General features: G+C 46.0%; 1 protein-coding gene across 1 annotated transcript; it reads right to left on the bottom strand.

Moving 5' to 3' along the window:
* Positions 1-1,057: 1,057 nt before the first annotated feature.
* LOC120919326 (keratin, type I cytoskeletal 19-like) lies at positions 1,058-22,248 on the bottom strand. The gene is made up of 8 exons (XM_040331432.1): positions 21,719-22,248; positions 16,693-16,775; positions 10,878-11,034; positions 8,804-8,965; positions 8,576-8,701; positions 6,019-6,239; positions 3,221-3,249; positions 1,058-1,304 (listed from the first exon to the last, which is right to left on the bottom strand). Exons 1-8 carry the CDS (start codon positions 22,184-22,186, stop codon positions 1,285-1,287), a joined length of 1,266 nt encoding a protein of 421 aa, XP_040187366.1. The 5' UTR covers positions 22,187-22,248; the 3' UTR covers positions 1,058-1,284.
* Between the last annotated feature and the right edge of the window lie 594 nt (positions 22,249-22,842).

The following is a 22,842-nucleotide window of genomic DNA, read 5'->3' as shown; positions in this document are numbered from 1 at the left end:
GCACTATGGCAGTAGTTTAGAAAGGATGAGAGTGGCTTTACATCCACTTTAATTGTACCTGGGCCCATTGCGCCTCAGCAGTAAAAAAAAATCAGGCATGTGGCTTAAGTTAACTATACAACTTCAACCCGTTTTGGGTGGACATATCCTTTAAATGTAATCTGTTCACCTTGGCCCGGATTCAGAAAGAAATGCCTATCTTTAGGCGGGCGTAGCGTATCTCATATACGTTACACCGCCGTAACTTTGAGAGGCAAGTCCCGTATTCAGAAAGAACTTGCGCCCGAAGTTACGGCGGTGTAGCGTATATGGGCCGGCGTAAGCCCGCCTAATTCAAAATAGGCTGGTAGGGGGCGTGTTGTATGGTAATTAATCGTGACCCCGCGTAATTGACGCTCCTTACGAACGGCGCATGTGCCGTCCGTGAAAGTATCCCAGTGCGCATGCTCCAAATCACGCCGCAAATAGTCAATGCTTTAGACGTGAACGTAACTTACGCACAGCACTATTCATGTACGACTTACGCAAACGACGTAAACAACGCAAAATTCGACGTCCATACTTAACATTGGCTACGCCTCATATAGCAGGGGTAACTTTACGCCAGAAAAAGCCTTACGTAAATGACGTAAATCAATGCGCCGGGGGCACGTACGTTACTGAATCGGCGTATCTAGCTCATTTACATATCAACGGAAGCGCCACCTAGCGCCCAGCGTAAATATGCACCCCAAGATACGACGGCGTAGGAGACTTACGCCGCTCGTATCTAGGCAACAGTGAGGCGTATCTGATTCTATGAATCAGGCGCAGAGATGCGACGCCTCACACTCACAGTTACGAGGGCGTATCTGGAGATAGGCCATCGTAACTCCTTTCTGAATCCGGCCCACGTGTTTTAATTTGTGGTTGTGTGTGTGTGAATCCAATGCATAATACCACAAGAGCAGGAAGAATGACAACCATTTAGTAATTTGAACATAGCGCAAAACTTATTGGTACAACTTATGTAAATCTCATGAAATTGCAAGTCAATAAAAACACTTCAGCGCTCATGTAATGCTTGACCCAAAAGAATTCTATTTATTAGACAGCTAAAGCAAGACAGACTAGAAAAGCAAGCTTTTGGTTCATTCACATTGCATAGATGTTGACCATTCATCACGATCTGCAGGCCCAGTCAACAGATCCTTGTCTAGTAGCCGCGGCTTACGCCATTTTAAGTGCGGAAAGAAAGGAGGGTCTTCTCGTGTGGCAGCTGTCTTAACTCCTAACAGGGTATTCTCATTTTCTTTCAATTTTAACTAGAAAGGAAAAAAGTATGCATTAGTAAAACATTTGTGAAAGCAATCCATATTTGAAGTATAAAACGTTGCCTACATGGTGAGGTTAATGACCTTGCTATCATGCAGACCTTCAAAGCATCCGTTGTTTTTATTTCAAGGTGCACCAAAATGAAGTTTCAACATATCATCTGCTCAACTAATTTTACATGGTTGGATACCCTTTACTCTAAAGCCAGCAGGTAGTCTAACCCAGTGGCGGCTGGTGCTAAAAAAAAATGTTTTGACTGTGCCATCAAATGCTGCGACTGTGCCCATCAAACGCTGCCATTGTGCCATCAAATGTTGCCACTGTGCCATCAAATGCCGCCACTGTGCCATCAATTGCAGCCAATGTGCCGTCAAATGCAGCCACGGTGCTATCAAACACTGCCACTGTGCCATCAAACGCTGCCACTGTGCCATCAAACGCTGCCACTGTGCCATCAAAAGCTGACATTGTGCCATCAAAAGCTGACACTGTGCCATCAAATGCTGCAACTGTGCCATCAAACGCTGCGACTGTGCCCATCAAACGCTGCCGCTGTGCCATCAATTGCAGCCACTGTGCCATCACATGCTGCGACTGTGCCATCAAATGCTGCGACTGTGCCCAATAAACGCTGTTATTGTGCCATCAAATGCTGCCACTGTGCCATCAAATGCCACCACTGTGCCATCAATTGCAGCCAATGTGCTGACAAATGCAGCCACTGTGCTACCAAACCCTGCCACTGTGCCATCAAATGCTGCCACTGTGCCATCAAAAGCTGACACTGTGCCATCAAATGCTTGCGACTGTGCCATCAAATGCTGCGACTGTGCCCATCAAACACTGCCACTGTGCCATCAATTGCAGCCACTGTGCCATCACATGCTGCGACTGTGCCATCAAATGCTGCGACTGTGCCAATCAAACGCTGCCAGTGTGCCCATCAAATGCTGCCACTGTGCCAAATGCTGCCAGTGTGAGTGTGCCCCCCGCCCGCTCGCCGTCTGCCCGGCACTTACCCTGTCTTGTGGGGCAACAGGTGATAGCGACAAGTGGGGTCCTTCATGTCTCCTGCACTTCTCTCATCCTCATGTCCTGTCAGGCATCCAATAGCAGCGCCTGTTTCAACCAATCAGGTGACAGGTAACCAGACCTGAGCAACCTGATTGGCTGAGAGGCAGGTCAGTGTTAGGGAAGCGATGTATTCGGTTTCCTAACACACCACTGAGTAATCAGCAAATGCACAGCAGTGAGCCCGCTGTTTACCCTTTTGGAAGCCTATTAGAGCCCACAGGCTCGAATCAGGAAGCCTATTAGAGCCCACAGGCTATAATCAGGCACTTCCAAAACACACCCGCCACTGTAATTCATATGCCAGGCACCCGATCAAGGGGCCGGGCACATGAATAGGGGGCAGCAGCGGCAACCATAGATAGATTCATGCAATGCATGCATGAATCCAACTATGAGGAAAGAGAGAGTGACAGAAGAGGGGGGGGCGGCACTCCTGCGCCCTTTATGGACGCACCGCCACTGGTCTAACCTTTGCAATGGCCTTAAATATTTAATTATGCAGACCATTGCATCCTTTGCTTTTGAGAAAGAAGTGGTACAATAAAGTATCATGTAGCTGAAACCCATGCACATGTGCTATGAAAAGCATGGTAAATCTGCAGTTGATTTACTTATATCTAATTAAATCCTTTGGCTACCACTCACCTTCTTAAATGTACTAAATCTAAGTCAATAAAAACACAGTTTTCTGTGATTCAGGCTCCACCCCCTTGAACTTCCTGCAACCTCGTCATACCCAAAGTTATACAGCAGAGATTCATTTGACATGAAACTGAAGACAAACCCAAAAGCCCCGTAAGAAGTTTGACGTATGATGATGATGTTTACTTACTGCTGTCTTTTGTTGTGCCCACCACCAACCTGTAGGGCAAAAAAAAAAAAAAAACCATTTATAAGAACGGGCAAACTAGAAGAATCAAACTCAGCTTAGTGAACTAGCAATGCAAGAGAAATAAGAAAGTATGAAGTACAGTATCATAGCACCAATCGGAAAGACTAATCTTTTAATTGGTCCGAATCAGAATACTGTTGTTGGTTGGCATGGGTGAGATAAAAAAAGGCATCCAATACAAGAAAGTCACCCACAAATCTTTTTTTTATTAGTTGAGCATATAAAACATACAGGGGAACCATTGATGAGCTTTAGCCCACCATGGCCTTAGTCATAGCCATAGTTGCCATGGGTGGTTGTGGTAGGCACATCATTGCATCTTGAACTTCTTTACTGAATACTCCTAAAATAAATCTGTGCTTAGCAAATTATTCTGGACAAAGCAACAGGTTTACTTTAAAGTTGCCTTCAAAGGTGGATTATAATCACCTTCCTTTTGCTTCCTTGCCTTATTCTATTTTGGCCATGGGAACAAGGTGTACAAGCCATGTGTAAGCTCCCAATCAGTCTCAGTTGGCGCATACATATGGTGTGGCGTTGTCTAAACCCACATATGACAGCACTGGGTGTCTCAGCAGCCACATAGAAAAAAATAAAACTAATGCCTGGTATTTTTTTCACCTGGCAGAGTAGGTGTGAAAGTAAAGTTAATATAAGCTGTTGCAGGTGCTGACATCAAATCTATAGGCAAAGCATTGGTTGACTTTAAGCTTTGATAACCAGAAGTATGAATAAGCCTTTAGCACTGTACACACGGCCGAGATTCCCGTCGGTATAAAGTCCGCTGGGAATCCCGACGGGAAAACTGCGGGAAGAGCTTTGGTCGGGAATCCCGTCCGTGTGTACAGGGCATGTGCTCCCTCGGCACTGCCTCGCAGTGCTTTCCATTGGCAAGTGTAGTAAATCTGGCAGGAAAAAACGCTGGGAATCCCGGCGGGAAAATAGAGAGCAGGTACTCTATTTTTCCCGCCAGGATTCCCACCAGTTTTTCTGGCAAGGGAGCATACATATGCATGTTTTTCACGGAAAAAAGCTCTCCCAGCAGTTTTCTTGCCAGGAAAACCGATCACGTGTACGAGGCTTTAGGCCTCGTACACACGGGCAAGAATCTCGTCAGGAAAAAAACGTTGTTTTTCCCCACCAGATTCTTGGCAAGAATCTTTTTCCCCCCGAGTGTACACACAGACCTTTCAAAAGAACCGCGGTTCTCTTGAAAGATAAGAACGCGGTGACGTCATCGCGTATGACGAGCATGCGGAAGCTACCGCGCATGCGTCAAAGTCATTTCGAGCATGTGTGGCTTTCTACAGGGACAGGTAAGTATACACACTCTCGGGTTTCTCATCGGGAAACAGGCTGACAAGAATCTCAACGAGAAAATAGAGAGCAGAGATTCTGGCCAGATTTCCAGATGAGAAACCTGAAAGCCTCGTACACACGCTCGGTTTACTCGGCAAGAAAGCTCTGCCAGCAGTTTTCTTGCTGGTTCTTGCCGAGAAAACCGAGCGTGTGTACATCATACGCAGAATCCTCATAGAAAGGAGCTATTACATTGGGGTGTACAGAACAAAGCAGCAATACAATTTATGAAGATAATATCAGAAATGACATATGGCAAGCACCAAAAACGAATCAGACTTCAGTTTAATAATGCCAAATTACTATTATATTAATCCTGATTGGTTGTTATGGATCACAATATCCATTAGGAAATTATTTCAACTGTATGAAGTGGACAACTTTACAGCACTTAAATTGCAATATAAATTATATTATGTAAAGTTGCAAGGGCAACAACATTAAGGACCCCTAATGTAGCTTATAAGGTCAGTTTTTAATATTAATATAATCACATTTGGATCTGGCCATAAACCTGAGAAACGGTAGTCATTTTGTGGGAGGATATAGCCCAGGCATGTCCAAAGTCCGGCCTGGGGGCCAATTTCGACCCCCCTGGTGATTTAATATGGCCCACCTGGGTATTTGGATATATATATAGCCATTTCAGCCTCACATGTGCCCTGTGCCCTGGGGGCCACAAAAGATATATACCATATTTATCAGAGCTGCCTCGGAAGGAACAGGATGTGCTCCCGTCGGATTACATGAAGAGAATCTCCCATTTACTCGGCGGCGTCTGTAATAGGAAGTCCCATTTCCTGGGATGCCATTGGATTACTGTTCTGTTTATCATAGGAGGCGGGATGGGCATCGATCAGGCTGCACTGATGGCAATGGTAAGGCTGCATTGATGGCAATGGTGAGGCTGCATTCATGGCAATGGTAAGCCTGTGCGTGTTATACGCTGATAAATACGGTATATCCAAATAACACGCCCAAGCTCACCCTCAGTCCTGAGCAGCGCTTGGGATTTGTTGGGGCCACAAAAGAGATATATACAGTATATCCAAATAAAACGCCCAAGCTCATCTCTTCACCACACACAGCTACAAAGGCAAGAGAATTCTTGTTGGGCAGTGTATTAGTGCGCGCACGAACACACTAGGATCAAATTTTAATGGTTCAAAGAATGTCAGGCCAAATAGTCGGCCCTCGAGCATGTTCACTTCATCAAATGTGGCCCTCTTAGAAAAAAGTTTGGACACCCCTGATATAGCCATATGCTAAAAATCAGAGCTATAACTGAAAAGAGCATAAATGGCTACAAATCCTGTATAAGGATAAGGTAAAGAGTAGATCGTCAGCCTAGGATAAGAATAATGTCACCCAGTACTTACTGTGTATCGTGTCCTTCCAGGAGTTGGCGATATGTGGAAATCTCCTGTTCAAGACGTATTTTAATGTCTAGGAGCTGTTTGTACTCATAGTTCTGACGTTCCATGTCTGACCGCAGATTACCGAGTTGTGCCTCTAAATTGCCAATGTGTGTCTGTATTTGTGCCAGTTGTACACCATACCGCTGTTCTGTATCTGTGAGGGTTCCTTCTAGCGATGATTTCTATGGACAGACAGAACACAATTCATTATAAACCAACATGTAAACTATCAACTCTTAGCTACCATAAACCTATAAATTTGGTCTCTACTGTGAATGGAAAACCAATTTGAGGTCACCCAAGTAATGGTGGCATTGTTGTAGCATGCAAGCACAATGCTGCCATACAGAAGTATTCACTATACCTGAGGAACCTGCAAGTTTTCGTTTTATGGCAGTTAACTTCCAAGAAATCTTAAAGGCATTCTGTGGTGCAACTAATAAAGCTTCTTAGAGTCGGTTCACACTGGGGCGACTCGTCAGGCGACTCACCCGCCTGACAAGTCGCGTCCCATTCTATTCAATAGAACCGTTCTAATAGGAGCGACGCTAGTCGCTCCGACTTAGAAAAAGGTTCTTGCACGACTTCGGGGGTGACTTGTATTGACTTCTATTGCCGAGTCGCCCCCGAAGTCATGCCGCCCCAGTGTGAACCGCCTAATCTACAAAGTTTCAGTTTCAAATAACTTGACTTTTGTAGCAACTTGACCTTTATAGCAACACAATGCTGCCACAGCATCGTATTTGTAACTTTCCTTGAAGAGATTTCCCCTCATTTCATAAAGTGAGGGGAAATCTTCCTAATGGGGATCTCAACCTTACCTGACCCATAAGATAAAGTGATCCTAACATGAAGTGAAGGGAAATCTTCCCAAAAGGACTGTCAACCTTACCTGACCCATAAGTTAAAGTGATCCTAACATTAAAGTGGATGTAAACCCAATTTTTTTTTGGGCTTGCACAATGTATAGTATAGGATTTCAGATCATCTGCGCCCAGTCTTGCCACAAAGAGCTCTGAGCAATCCTCTTATTTTTTTTCAGTGAGATAAAACAGACAAACAGAGAAAACCCTGTCTGTTCTTCCCCCCTGCTGTGAGCGACAGGTGATTTACATATCTCATGCACAAGCCTGAGAAGTCATGTGGTTACTTTTCTGGGTTTTGACTGGATGTTAGTGATCATGGCAGAATTTAGTGTAAGAAATACACAGAAGAAAATGCATGCTGACAAGGGGAGTGTAGAGGTGGGCGGGGAGTCTACTGACATCACAACTCCACCCACCGAGTTTCGGACAACAGACCCACCCACAGAATCTGCAGTTTTTCGGGTCTCATAACAGACAGAGGGGAGATATTTGACAGGTAAGGATACATGCAGAAAACGTGTATATCCTTATAGATCAAGACTATGGCAGGAGATTAGAAAGGATAAGAGTGGGTTTAAATCCACTTTAAGTGAGGGGAAATCTTCCTAAAAGGGCTTTTAATCTTAACTGACCCATCCGATATCAAAAATAAAAAGGTTTCACTAGAGGTGGACTTTACATTTTGTAGCCAAGTAATATTAGACATTGAATGATTTTTAAATCAGCAGGACTGTAAAGCCTTGTACACACGATCGGTTTTCTCAGGAAGAACCAGCAAGAAAACTGCTGGCAGAGCTTTCTTGCCGAGATTCCCATTCATGTGTACGATGCTTTCAGGTTTCTCGTCGGGAAATCTGGCCAGAATCTCGACGAGAAAAATTGAGATCCTGCGCTCTATTTTTTCGTCGGGATTCTTGTCGGCCTGCTTCCCGACAAGAAACTCGAGAGTGTGTATACTTACCTGGTCGCCATGGAAACCCGCGCATGCTCGAAATGACTTTGAGACATGTGCGGTAGCTTCCTAGGCATAGGTAGGGTGCAGCAAGTTGGCGGTGACGGCATTGAATGTGACAAGCACATGCTCGCCGTACGCGATGACGTCACCGCGTTCTTGCCTTTCAAGAGAACCGCGGTTCTTTTGAAAGGAGAGTCTGTACACTCGGGCGGCAAGAGATTCTTGCCAAGAATCCCGTCAGGAAAAACTATGTTTTTTTTTTCTGACGAGATTCTTGCTCGTGTGTACAGGGCTTTAGAGAAGTTAATTGTCTATAGCAGTGATGGCGAACCTTGGCACTCCAGATGTTTTGGAAATACATTTCCCATGATGCTCAACTACACCACAGAGTGCATGAGCATCATGGGAAATGTAGTTCCAAAACATCAGGGGTGCCAAGGTTCGCCATCACTGGTCTATAGGCACCCAAGACCCTGAAGACATCCTATGACCATCCCTTTGATAAGAATAGATTGTTGGTTGAGCAAGATATCTCCTAGCCTTCAGATGCCTACAAGCCAGGAAACCATACTGATATGATACAGGCATGCCGGAGCATGCTAGAACTTTGCAAGATATTTTGATACACACATCATTTGCTAATGCTCCACTTTCATATGTTGTCAATGGCCCAAAACAAAAAGCAATATTCACTTACCATACTGAGTTGGGACTGTAGCTCTATCTCCAAGCCTTGAAGTGTGCGTCGGAGATCTGTGATTTCTGTCTTGGTGGTCTGTAGCTGTTCCGTGTGTACGTGGACTTGCTTGTTCAATTCATCAGTCTACAGCAGCAAATAAGATATTTGTAAAATATGGTAAGCATTACCGGTACACTGCTAGAATTTGCTCTTCCTCCTTAACAAGTGTCAAATGGATCTCCTTACCTTGCTGAAGAACCAGGCTTCGGCATCCTTGCGATTCTTCTCAGCCATATGTTCATACTGTTCTCTCATGTCATTCAAAATCTTTGTCAAATCTATACCTGGTGCCGAGTCCACTTCAACACTGAGTTGTCCACTAGTTTGTCCAGTGTATGCGCCTATTTCCTACATGAGTAAAGAAACTCATTTAAACCACGAGTCACAACATGAATGCATCAAACAACAGATCTACGGTATCAGCAATCTTTCTGCCATGATACATTTCTCTATGCAGTTCAGTATAGAAACAAATGAGATTACTTCCTATTTGATTTAAACCATTTCAACACCCTTGAGTGACGGAATTGTGCCTACAGTACACAGGGCCGTCTTTAAGACAGGGCAAAAGGGGAAGCTGCCCTGGGCCCTGTCATTGTTGTGGGGCCCAAAGCAGCCGCCTCATATTTGCCAACTATCCCAGTTTAAATTCCCTTGTTCTTTGAAGTTTTAGTCCTGTGCTGTGTCCTGATATCTCAGTGTGATGTCATGCTACTAATGCTGCCCGCCTCTGCCCTATTGTTGTGTACAGATGACTCACCTGCAGACCCTGTTTATATGTAAATAACGAGAGCATTCATGTATAAATAGCTGAGGCCGGCAGCATTCATATGTAAATAAGGGACACCAGAAACCACTTGCGCCGCCAAGTTTAACAGGACCGCGCTGCAGCAAGTCGCCCTGGACTACTGTGATCCGTGTTTGCTACCTTATGATGTGCCCACATAAAACCACTTTCTAGTGAGTGCGATTAAAGTTTAATGCTAATACTACTACACTCAGATTGGCACTGCTTTTTGTGTTTTATGTTCCCATTACCAGAGTAACTTCTGCTCTTCAGCTAGCTGTTTTTCCAGTGTGGATCCCCAGATTGTCACTATCCTTGAGGTTTTAACCCAGGATACATGGACATTTCACCTTGGACTATATAAAACTTTAAAACCCCTTTGTCATGATTTACATGATTTTAAAAAATTTTAATTTCTAATGTTTTAACCATTTAATATCATCCCCTTACCATTTTTCCTACCTACCGTTCATACAATATATCCACTATTGTGTATGGTCAAAGGGTCGATTTACCCTCACCACTATCGACACCTATACCTGGGACTGCTTTGGGGCGACAAATATTGTTGTCTTCTTTGCTGCTGAAAGGGAACTTCTGTTGAAGGAGGGACCTATTGTTGCTGGCTGTTGAGGGGTCTATTGTTGCTGGAGTGCATCTATTATACGTGGCAGTCTATTGTTGCTGGGGAGGTCTATTGTTGCTGGAGGGGGGAATTATTGGTGTTGGCTTGGTTTATTTTGCTGGGGGGTCAATTGTTGCTTGAAATGATCTACTGTTGAGGTAGTGTTCTATTTTTGCTGGCTATTGGAGAGTCTACTGATGCTGTGCTGGTGCTGAGAAATCTGTTGTTGCTACTGGAGTTTTCTATTGTTGTTGGGGTCCATTGTTGCCAGGGGTCTATTGTTGCTGGGAGAATCTATTGTTGCCCTGGAAGGGTCTATTGCTGCTGGGGATATACTAAACTGCTGCTTGTTATTTTTAACAAATTCCATACAAATTCCTTATCACCACAAAATGATACTTGGTTCTGTAGTCACTAAAACAGGCGGTACTGGGAGGTTGGTAGGGGGAGGAACCAAGGGATGTTGCTCAGAGGTGGGTAGGGGGGCAGAGACAAGAAGTGACTCAGAAGGGGGGGTTTCCTGCACCTATTCTCTGAGAGAAAAAGTCCTGCATAAAACACTGGGTCAGGCCTCGTACACACGACCGAGTTTCTCTGCAAAAACCAGCAAGAAACTTGCTGGGATTTTTTTATTTGCCGAGGAAACCGGTCGTGTGTACATTTTTCGACGAGGAAACTGTCGAGGATCCCGTCGAGCCAAAAAGAGAGCATGTTCTCTTTTTCCTCGACGGGAATGGAGAAACTTGCCTTGTCGAGTTTCTCGACAGTCTAACAAGGAACTCGACGAGCAAAACGATGTGTTTCGCCCGTCGAGTTCCTCGGTCGTGTGTACGAGGCTTCAGTCTTACCTCCTCATGGTTCTTCTTTAGGTAAGCCAGTTCCTCCTTCAGGTTTTCAATCTGGAGCTCCAGGTCAGTTCTGGCCAGGGTTAGTTCATCCAGCACTCTACGTAGTCCATTGATGTCGGCTTCCACACTCTGGCGAAGAGCAAGCTCATTCTCAAACCTTAAAGAAAACAAGTTTGATAAGGATCATGTAACATCTTCACCAAGATTTAAATTTCAGATCCACTTTTATAAATATATTCTATTCTGTTAAGTTTCTATTATAAGTCGTCCTTACTATTTTTAGTAGTGTGTTGTACAACTAAAGGCTATATGGAAATTAAATGGTTAGACTGTATTTGGAAGTGGAATAGGTTGCAATGACAAGATTTGGCAAATAGTCAACATTTTAAGGGTTGCCGTTAAATGACTGCGATCGGACTTCTGGTGTCAAAAGCCTCATAATGTTTTTTAGTTATTATTTTATTAAAAGTTTTTATTAAGTTTCAGACAATAAAAAGTAACATGGGTTTGCTTAATTTACAAAGTTCTGCATACTGTATATAACATCATGAATATGGTAAGGCAAAAAGCATGCATTTTCCGGCCAATTAAGTAACAATTAATTAAGGCGTGGTGTTAACGTAATAACTGCTTTCCACCCAAGGTTTCCATCTAACATCAAAGATAGACCTAGTAGCTGCTTTGTGTGAATACATTTTTTCAAAGTAGTGAACATAATGACTTTGGAAGGGTTCGGTGTCAGATCCTTTCTCCAGTGCCTTGTAAGGAAAAATTTAGCTGCTGGTAACACATTAATTACAACAGTTCTGAAATTATGGGGAAATAAGTCAATACCCAAGTGCAGGACTGCCAAACAGGGATCTGCTTTAATTAATCTACCTGTTAATTCTTAAGTCTCGTACACACGACTGGTTTTCCCGGCAGGAAAATTGCCAGGAGAGCATTTGGTCGGAAAAACCCGGCCGTGTGTATGCTCCCAAGCAGTTTTTTTCCGTCAAGGAAAACAGCCGGGAATCCCAACTGGAAAATAGAGAACCCTGCCGAGAAAACTGGTCGTCTGTATGCTTACCTGTCCGAAGGTAAACCAGCGCATGCTCGATAAGCCTAGGCATAGTGTGGGGTGTGGCAAGATGGCGGCGACGGCATCGAATGTAACGAGCGCCAACTCATCGTAGTCGATGAAGTCACAGTGTTCTTGCCATTCAAAAGAACGGCAGTTCTTTTGAATGGCTGTCTGTACACAGGCTTGGCAAGGCAAGCTTGCCAGGATTCCCGGCCTTGTGTACAGGGCTTTGTATGATGAAGATTTTTCTCCAGAAGCTAGTAATACCTCTTTTACATCCAAAAAATATGGATTAACGTCCCCACTTGACCACAACCCCTCCAACAAAGGAAGAAGTTAGTAGTTACAAATTTGGACAATTGATATGTGGTCAAGTACCAGCGTGTGAGTCGTTTTCGCCTTAACTCGCAACGTGTGAAACCATATAATGTAGAGTAATCACAGTGGATCGCCACAACCCATTGTTTAGTGGAGTACTCTTTTTGGAGATCTATTTCGCATTTCAGCATAGGGAGAGGTATGGTGAATATCATTTTCTGTTGAATAGTTTTGTTAAATTTGGAGACTTCCTTGTGTGAAGCCTCGTACATACGACCGAGGAACTCGACAGGCGAAACACATAGTTTTCCTCGTCAAGTTCCTTGTTAGGCTGTCCAGGAACTCGACAAGCCAATTTTCTCCATTACCGTCAAGGAAATAGAGAACATGCTCTCTTTTTGGCTCGTTGAGTTTCTCGATAGTTACCTCGACGAAAATGTACACACGATCGGTTTCCTCTGCAAAAAAATATCTCCCAGAAAGTTTCTTGCTGGTTTTTGCCGAGAAACTCGGTCATGTGTACGAGGTCTGAGGTGTAGGGAGAGGTAAGAAATTGCCATACCTCCTCCGAAATTGCTATGCTTGGGGGGGGGTGCTTATAGAGGAAACTCTTGACTCTTGTATAGGTGAAGCTATAGGTTGTAGGAATCCCATAGTCCTTTATTAGGCGATCCATGCCATTTTGATAGAGGTCCTCCAACCATTGTATACCAACTTCCCTCCGTTTTCTGACTGAGATGTAAGGGATGAGGTGTTCTAAAATGTCTACATTAATTATTTTGTAGGAACATTTCACAAAATGGCACTCACAAGCCTCAGTCTACTGATATTGATTCCCTTCTGCTATCAGCTGCACCAGAACAAGGTGGCTTATGGAATATGGTCTTGTGAACTGATACTTCAGGCTTATTTAGTACAGTAGTACAAAGAGCTTGATCGCACTAATCTTATTCTAGGATTGATCAACTTTTTGTTGTGTTTACCAGAACTTTATAAACTTAAAAAAATAATATCCCTTTTATCGCTTTTATAGGTTGCTATAACCTATGAGTGTACATTTTATAAAGTTTCTCAACAGTTAACATGTTGGTCAAAATTTTCCTTTACAATAATAACAGTGTCTTTCCACAGATTGTACTGTAAATGCAGTCCCATATTGACACAGGAAACATTTGCTGATTCATTTGCTTGTACTCAGGTGTGGCCGGAGGGAACATATCAGCTCACCAGGACATGAGCCAAAATCTCTGGAGCACACAATGCCTGCTGCTTGGTTGGCCAGCTAGGACGGGCTGTATTGTTCATAAACAGTACACAGTGTGATTAGTGTTCATACACCCTTTAAGAGATCAGACATGAATTAAGACATGAATTAAGTAGAACTGGCCATGTTGACTTTGGGATATAATGAACTGCAGTTTCAATCAGTGATATAACTATATGGTTAGGCACCTAAGCCCAGGAGCCTGTGCAATAGTAATGTAGGTTCGTTAAGGTCACTTAAAGCAAAGGACATGTTTTATCATTATTGTGTCTAGTTGCTATGTAACTGCTTACTCATTAACTTGATTGAGGTTGTGTAAATCCAATATTGTCCAGTGATATGAGTCAGTCCATTCAAATCTGTTATCTCAAGCCTTCCAACTTCTTGGTGAACTTTTTTCCATGTCTGAAGCCTCGTACACACGACCGAGGAACTCGACCGGTGAAACACATCGTTTTCCTCATCGAGTTCCTTGTTAGGCTGTCGAGGAACTCGACAAGGCAAGTTTCTCCATTCCTGTCGAGGAAAAAGAAGACATGCTCTCTTTTTGGCTCGACGGGATCCTCGACAGTTTCCTCGTCGAAAAATGTACACACGACCGGTTTCCTCGGCCAAAAAAAAAAATCCCAGCACTTTCTTGCTGTTTTTTGCCGAGAAACTCGGTCGTGTGTACAAGGCCTGATGTTTCTGACTTTCCTACATAATGTAAGATTTTTCAAATTTGACCAGCAGGGGGGCACAGGGAATCTTTGGCCTGGGCGGCAAATACAAACAACTAGACGGTTCATGGTTGGCAAGTTTCTGTGGGCTAAAGAGTTGTACCATGCAAAGCCTGCCATCATCCATTGATGGTCATTGTCCAAGGTAAGTGTTCCATAGGCCCAGTTCACACCTACCTGTACTGCAGCAACACCTGATGCGGTGCATTATTATATATAATTCAGTGGTACTGGTGTAGCTTCCAACAATCCCTAATTTAAAGGGACTGTCCCTCTTTGGAAATAAAAAATACTTTCCTTCCTTTTTGCTCCTCAAAATGTTATTTTTTTTGTCTGATTTATAGACTACTTTTTATTTATTATTTACCAAACAGTGTTATATCTCAATAGACCTTTCATCTAACATCTATTTTGTTGCACTTGTTATTTTAAAGTAGAACTTCACCCTAAAAGGAAGTTCCACTGATGCGACTCCTTCCCCCATCTCTTACATTTTTGAAAGGGGCACCTATTTCTAGCAGGTACCCACTGCCACCTCCAATAAAATTGCCTAGGTGATCCCATTGGAAGTTCTCAGCCCCCCTCCCCCACACACACGCCTGCAACCTCCTGATATACAGTACATTACAGGTCCCAGGAGGCTTTGGGACCATTCACAGGGTGCAGCACAGTGGCGAGCTGGCTGTGGGCTGTGGGCCGGATGTAGCTGTAAGATTAGATGTCCAGCGCATCCCCTTCCCTTACATTAGATGTCAAGAGTCACCCCACCATCAGAAGTTGAGTCCCCCATTTTCCCTTACATCACAATGCACCCTCCTTTCCTTATGCTGCTGGGAACAGTGTAGCTGCTGACTTTTAATAAGGACACTTACCTGTCCTACTCGCCTGCACTAATGGCCCCCCCGATGCCGATCCCTCGATCGGTGCAGGTCCCGCGCCGCCATTCACACTAAGGGAAACAGGCAGTGAAGCCTTACTGCTTCACTGCCCATTTCCTACTGCGCATGCGCGAGTCTCGAGCCGACTTGTGAATGGGCGGCTGCTCTCTGGGAACACACACAGTTCCCAGAAAGCAGTGCGTCCCATTCACTAGGAGAAGATGAAGAAGAAGACAGACCGCGGCTACGGAAGAGGCAGATTACGGACTTCCGCATAGCAACAGGTATTTCGGTTGAGTATACATTTTTTATTTTTCAATTATTTTTTGGGATTTTTGGGCTAAAAAAAAATTCCTGGGTGGAACTGCACTTTAAAACCATAGTCATGATTTATAAAGCATTCAGATGTTGCCTAGATTAAAAATGTTGGGCTATATTGGTTATTTTTCTATTTTAATTTGGTTTAATAGCAACACTGTTTTTCCATGCCGATTGAAGAAACTTTGCATTCAACACTTCTGGGAGTGCCAGATTCCTGAATCCCCCAACATGTGCTGCGGTCTGTTCTGCTGAACCCTACGTCAATGCTATGTTCTGTATTCATGTAGTGGGTAGTGGAAAAAAACATAGCCTGGAGTGTGGGGGGGTAACCATTAAACACACCTGAGAGCCACCATTGCTTTACAAGAGAGAAAAGATTGGAGAAATAGGTGAGTTGGCGCTGTCCTACATTATTTTAACCAAACAATAAAATACTTTAAAGAGGAAGTATGTGCACGGGAGCCGGCAGTGACGTATGTGTGCGGAAGTATGTGCGCGGCAGTGACGTATGTGCACGGAGGCCGGCGGCACGCTCAGTGCGCCTGCGCTGTTGTCTACAGTGCGCATGCAACGTAGACATCGGTGCCGTCTTTCTTGCAAATATATTTCTTGCACCTACAGGTAAGCCTTTATATAGGCTTACCTGTAGGTCAAAGTGGTCTGTAAGGGTTTACAACCACTTTAAGCCTTCTTCAGCCTAAAACAGCAGCTATCATAAATCAGTGACCTGCCAAGAAAACTTAAACGGGTTGTAAAGGTTCGTGTTTTTTCATCTTAATGCATCCTATGCAATCACAGGCCCCTCAGCCCCCCCCCCCCCTGTTTTACATACTTGAGCCTGTTCACCTGCTCTCTGCGTCCCCGGCGTACTCTTCTCCATGGAGTCTCGGCATTGATTGGATCAGTGTTAGAAGCACAGCCATTGGCTCCCGCTGCTGTCAATCAAATCCAATGACGCGGCCACCGGGGGCGGGGCCGAGTCATACACTTGGCGGCTATGGACGCTGAGTGTGTGACACGGGAGCGCACCCGCAAGGTAACCCCTTAGCTATTGTGGGGAGGAGCAACGAGAGCCACCGTGGGACCCCAGAAGAGGATGCCAGGGGGCGGGGCCACTCTGTGCAAAACGAACTGCACAGGGGAGGTAAGTATGACATGTTTGTTATTTTAAAAAAAAAACTGAACCTTTACAATCACTTTATAGATTCATGAAATATCAGAGTGCTAGAGTTCTAAAGTCTGCCCTACTTACTTAGTTCTGAAGTCATCAGCTGCCAGCCTGGCATTGTCCACCTGCAGCACAACCCTGGAGTTGTCAATGGTAGCAGCAAGGATCTGAAATGCAATAAAAGATCACAATAAGAGAAGCCTGTCACTAAACTTTTATAAAATCACACCTCACCTGTTCTCAGTACAATTTAACAGTAAAAAAAAATACCTTGAAATATGACAGAACATAATAAATGACACAGTAACAAATTGTGGTAGTTTCAGGCTATGACACACCCAACAGTCAAGGAAAAAATGAACTCTCTGTTTATATAAAAAGTAAGTGGTTGTCAGTAAAGATTGTTAGAGACATCTACGATACTAGGTAGGTTCCCTAATTACGAATAATAGGAATTAGTCTGCCAGGTCTCAGTGACTTTACTGGCAAGATGGTTGCGCTTGAGTGCCTAGCTCTGGTCACCTGCTGCGTCAGCTATGAATAGGATCCAATTTCTATGAATGGAGAGGGGGGGAGAGGAGCGGAGCTCCGGGCGGCCGCATCGCTGGACCGTGGAGCTATACTTTTTGTAGCTGCTGACTTTTAATAAACACTAAAAGGCTGGAACTCCGCTTTAACCACTTGAGACCCGCGCTATTGACAAAAGACGTCAACAGCGCGGCTCTCAGGTGCCAAGTGGACGTCTTTGGACGTCTTTTAAAGTGCATTACCCGTGCGCGCCTCTGGGGGGCACACAGCGGGTAAACAATTTATTAGATTGCTTTGTTTTCAACCACGAGTGCAAATGGAAAGAAGTGGTTAAAAAAAAAAACATCTCTGGTTTTAGACAATCATCCTTGTGTGTGAACTTCCTGGTCCGTGGAACTAAAGGCGTGGTGGTGGTGGTAGGGGGGGGGGGCCCTTTTGTCTGTGGTGGTGGGGGGGGTGCCCTTTTGTCTGTGGTGGTGGGGGGGTGCCCTTTTGTCTGTGGTGGTGGTGGGGGGGGGGGTGCCCTTTTGTCTGTGGTGGTGGTGGGGGTGCCCTTTTGTCTGTGGTGGTGGGGGGTGCCCTTTTGTCTGTGGTGGTGGGGGGGTGCCCTTTTGTCTGTGGTGGTGGTGTGGGGGGGTGCCCTTTTGTCTGTGGTGGTGGGGGGGTGCCCTTTTGTCTGTGGTGGTGGGGGGGTGCCCTTTTGTCTGTGGTGGTGGTGTGGGGGGGTGCCCTTTTGTCTGTGGTGGTGGGGGGGGGGGCCCTCTTGTCTGTGGTGGTGGTGGGGGGGTGCCCTTTTGTCTGTGGTGGTGGTGGGGGGGGTGGTTGCCCTTTTGTCTGTGGTGGTGGTGGGGGCGCCCTCTTGTCTGTGGTGGTGGGGGGGCGCCCTTTTGTCTGTGGTGGTGGTGGGGGGGCACCCTCTTGTCTGTGGTGGTGGTGGGGGGGGCGCCCTCTTGTCTGTGGTGGTGGTGGGTGCCCTTTTGTCTATGGTGGTGGTGGGGGGGGTGCCATTTTGTCTGTGGTGGTGGTGGTGGGGGGGTGCCCTTTTGTCTGTGGTGGTGGTAGGGGGGCGCCCTCTTGTCTGTGGTGGTGGTGGGTGCCCTTTTGTCTGTGGTGGTGGGGGGGTGCCCTTTTGTCTGTGGTGGTGGTGGGGGGGTGCCCCTTTGTCTGTGGTGGTGGTGGGGGGGGCACTTTTGTCTGTGGTGGTGGGGGGTGCCCTTTTGTCTATGGTGATGGGGGGGGGGGGGCGGTTGCCCTTTTGTCTGTGGTGGTGGGGGGGTGCCCTTTTGTCTGTGGTGGTGGGGGGGGCGGTTGCCCTTTTGTCTGTGGTGGTGGTAGGGGGGTGCCCCTTTTGTCTATGGTGGTGGTGGGGGGGCCGTTGCCCTTTTGTCTGTATGCTTTTGTAAAAAAAAGTACCCCTGTTTCCCATGTGAGAAAGTTGGGAGCTGTCCCCGGTGGTTCTATACGGCTCAGGAAGATCATCGTAGAAGAGAACAACCTGTTGCTTCTTTGTAGAATTATAAACCTGTTTTTCTAGTTTGCTTGTCCCGTCCTTAACCTTTTTGGTACTGCGCAGTTATTAGTTGCATGCGAGACTCTACTACGGAAAGAAGCGTTTGTTTTATTCTTAGCCTTTTTTTTTTTCTGTATCTGTTTATAATTTAATAAAGACTGCGTAGTCCTTGGCTGGCCATTCATTATATAAATTTCTTGTAAAATTTCCATTAAATTTAACAAAACAAAACCTAAACACGTTCAATTTGTATGTAGTCAGGCAGTCCCATTGCTCTACATCAGGGGTCTCAAACTTGGCGGCCCTCCAGCTGTTGTGGAACTACAAGCCCCTGCCTGATAGAGTCATGCTTGGAACTGTCAGCTTTGCAATGCCTCATGGGACTTGTAGTTTCTCAACAGCTGGAGAGCCAACAGTTTAAGACCCCTGCTGTACATAGCTGAAAGAAATTGAAGAAGAAGATTGTTGCACGGGTGCTCAACCTGTGGCCCTCCAGCTGTTTTGCAGGAACTACAAGTCCCATCATGCCTTTGCCTGATAGAGTCATGCTTGTAACTGTCAGCCTTGCAATGCCTCATGGGACTTGTAGTTTCTCAACAGCTGGAGAGCCAACAGTTTGAGACCCCTACTCTACATAGTTGAAGGAAACTGAAGAAGATTGTTGCATGGGTGCTCAACCTGTGGCCCTCCAGCTGTTTTGCAGGAACTACAAGTCCCATCATGCCTTTGCCTGATAGAGTCATGCTTGTAACTGTCAGCCTTGCAATGCCTCATGGGACTTGTAGTTTCTCAACAGCTGGAGAGCCAACAGTTTGACACCCCTGCTCTACATAGTTGAAGGAAATTGAAGAAGAAGATTGTTGCATGGGTGCTCAACTTGTGGCCCTCCAGCTGTTTTGGAACTACAAGCCCCATGAGGCATTGCATGACTCCCAAATGTAGAGGCATGATGGAACTTGTAGTTCTGCAACAGCTGGAGAGCCACCAGTTTGAGACCCCTGCTCTACATAGTCGAAGGAAATTTTCAAGCATGGGTGCTCAACCTGTGACCCTCCAGCTGTTTTGGAACTACAATTCCCATGAGGCATTGCATGACTCCCAAATGTAGAGGCATGATGGAACTTGTAGTTCTGCAACAGCTGGAGGGCTACAGGTTGAGCACCCATGGATGGCCAGCCTTAGCCAACTTAATTAAACATCCCTACAGGTATTTAGAACTGTGCCATCAGTTTTTAAAACATTTTTAAGTGCCAGTCTGCACTAACAACCTGCAGCTGGTAGTGAATCCTGGCATACGTAGTTCCCCAACGCCTACTGTTACTCACCTAACGTATCCATTTTTTATTGGACTGCTATCAGATGACAGTTTGATCATGTATAATTCAGCATATTACATCCGGTTACATATTAAGTTCCTAGGCACATCTGTTCATGTTAATAATTAACTTTGTGAAATAAGTTAGACACAAGGGCAAATACAGATAGAACATAGTGAATGTCGGGGAGTAGTAGGTGCAAGGACTTCAGGTGCTACTTGATAGACATTTGTGTGGCTTCATGCACAGGTGTCTATTGAAGTCGCACCTGAAATCGGCAGGAACTACTTTTGCAAATCGCTGCAGGGCCGCAAAATCGGTGTCGCGCCGATTTTAACAGTGCCATTGCCTCCAATAGGCTGCAACTCTTAAATCGCATGACAAATTGCTCCAATGTGAACGATTTGGTGCAGCTGTGCATGGTAGCCAATCAGCTTCTAACTTCAGCTTTGACAAAGCCTGGAAGCTGATTGGTTTCTAAACAGAGCTGCCCCAGATTTTGCACTCTCCGGTTTTAGTAAATCAGCCGCCATCGCGGTACTAAAACTGGAAAGTCAACGATTTGGTGCAGCTGTGCATGGTAGCCAGATGTTGCACTCTCCAATTTTAGTAAATCAACCTCATGAAGGGCTGTCCTAATGAGAGGGCACACCCGGGCACTGCCCAGGGGCCACAGCTGCATGGGGGGCCCCTGCTCTTTCCCCAAAGCAGCTGATCCTTGAACCCAGGCTGCCCCAAAAATGTGCCCCTCTACATCCCAGATATCCCCCAGCACTCTGACCACTCTACACCCCAGATATCCCCCCAGCACTCTGACCCTTCTACACCCCAGATATCCCCCAGCACTCTGACCCCTCTACACCCCAGATATCCCCCCAACACTCTGACCCCTCTACACCCCAGATATCCCCCAGCACTCTGACCCCTCTACACCCCAGATATCCCCCCAACACTCTGACCCCTCTACACCCCAGATATCCCCCCAGCACTCTGACCCCTCTACACCCTAGATATCCCCCCAGCACTCTGACCCCTCTACACCCCAGATATCCCCCAGCACTCTGACCTCTCTACACCCCAGATATCCCCCAGCACTCTGACCGCTCTACACCCCAGATATCCCCCCAGCACTCTGACCCCTCTACACCCTAGATATCCCCCTGCACTCTGACCCCTCTACACCCCAGATATCCCCCCAGCACTCTGACCCTTCTACACCCCAGATATCCCCCAGCACTCTGACCACTCCACACCCCAGATATCCCCCCAGCACTCTGACCCCTCTACACCCCAGATATCCCCCAGCACTCTGACCCCTCTACACCCCAGATATCCCCCCAACACTCTGACCCCTCTACACCCCAGATATCCCCCAGCACTCTGACCCCTCTACACCCCAGATATCCCCCAGCACTCTGACCCCTCTACACCCTAGATATCCCCCCAGCACTCTGACCTCTCGACACCCCAGATATCCCCCAGCACTCTGACCCCTCTACACCCCAGATATCCCCCCAGCACTCTGACCCCTCTACACCCTAGATATCCCCCAGCACTCTGACCCCTCTACACCCCAGATATTCCCCCAGCACTCTGATATCCCAGATATCCCCCTACCTCCTACCCACTTGATTTATGTTTACCTGCAATGTCTCCATTGTAGGGGCCCCAGAGCATTACTTTGCCCAGGGGCCCATGATGCTATTAAGACGGCCCTGACCCCATGATAAAAAGAAAAAGACAGGCATCAGCTCACCTTATCTCTGAGGTCCTCGATGACCTTGAAGTAGGGGCTGTAGTCTCGGGTCGTGCTGGGTCCTTGCTTCTCGTACCACTCCCGGATCTTCACCTCTAGATCTGAGTTGGCCGTTTCCAAAGAACGCACCTTGTCCAGGTAGCTGGCCAGGCGGTCGTTCAGGTTCTGCATGGTCTCCTTCTCGCTGCCAGACAGCAAGCCATCCCCTGACACGCTGACATTGTAGCTGCCTCCATACCCGCCACCAGAGCCATAGCTGCCACCAGAGCCATAGCCGCTACCAAAACCACTGCCTAGACCACCACCGTATCCGGAGGAGACCAAGCGGGCAGAAGACACGGAAACACCTTGCCCCCCATAGCCACCGTGGACACTTGGAGATTTGAAGGAGACCCTCCCGCCACCGAGTCCACTACCCACGCCCCGGTAGGAGCTGCTGTAGGTGGTCTGGCGAATGCTCTGGGACATGGTAGCGATAGCTGGGCTTGAGCAGAGTTAAGAGATGAAGATCACAGGAGTGTAACTGTTCTCTCTGCTCCAGCCTCTTTTTATTCTTCACTAACTGGGTGGTGCCAGAAAGCCTGATGGAATTTCACCGGCTTCTTCTACACATGCCAAGCAACAAGAGACATTTCTCATTGGTCTGCTGGAAACCCCCCCCCCCCCCTCTTTTTTTTTTTAGCTACCCTCGAAATTACTTTTTACACTAAACAAACACTGCAATTTTTTTTTCCTTCTAACGTTTAGACAAAAGAGTCGATTGAATCTCAGGTGGAGAGGGAGGGAGGAGGGGGGGACGGGCGGGGGGACACTGAACTATTGGAGAAACTTCCCCTGATTATGTTATGTTAAGATAAGTCGCTCTGTTTGCAGTTAACCCTCTTGTCTAAGGATTATCCAAAGACGAAGATAAATGGAATTTAATTAGGCGTGTTAGAAAACAAAAGAACTTTATAAAACCTTTTAGAAAAAAAAAGTGCATTTGGAAATGTGACAAATAAAGAATCCTTTTACAGCTTGCATAGAAAGTTCTATTTTATGAGCACGACCCCCCGAGAAAAGTCAGGGGCCCCAACCGGGTAACAAACTTTCTGCCCAAACTTTTTATTAGCGTATAAAATAAA

This window comes from Rana temporaria, chromosome 12, assembly GCF_905171775.1.
Source record: "Rana temporaria chromosome 12, aRanTem1.1, whole genome shotgun sequence".
NCBI lineage: Eukaryota > Metazoa > Chordata > Amphibia > Anura > Ranidae > Rana > Rana temporaria.
Note: the sequence above shows the minus strand (reverse complement) of the source record. Positions and strands in the feature narration are given on the sequence as shown.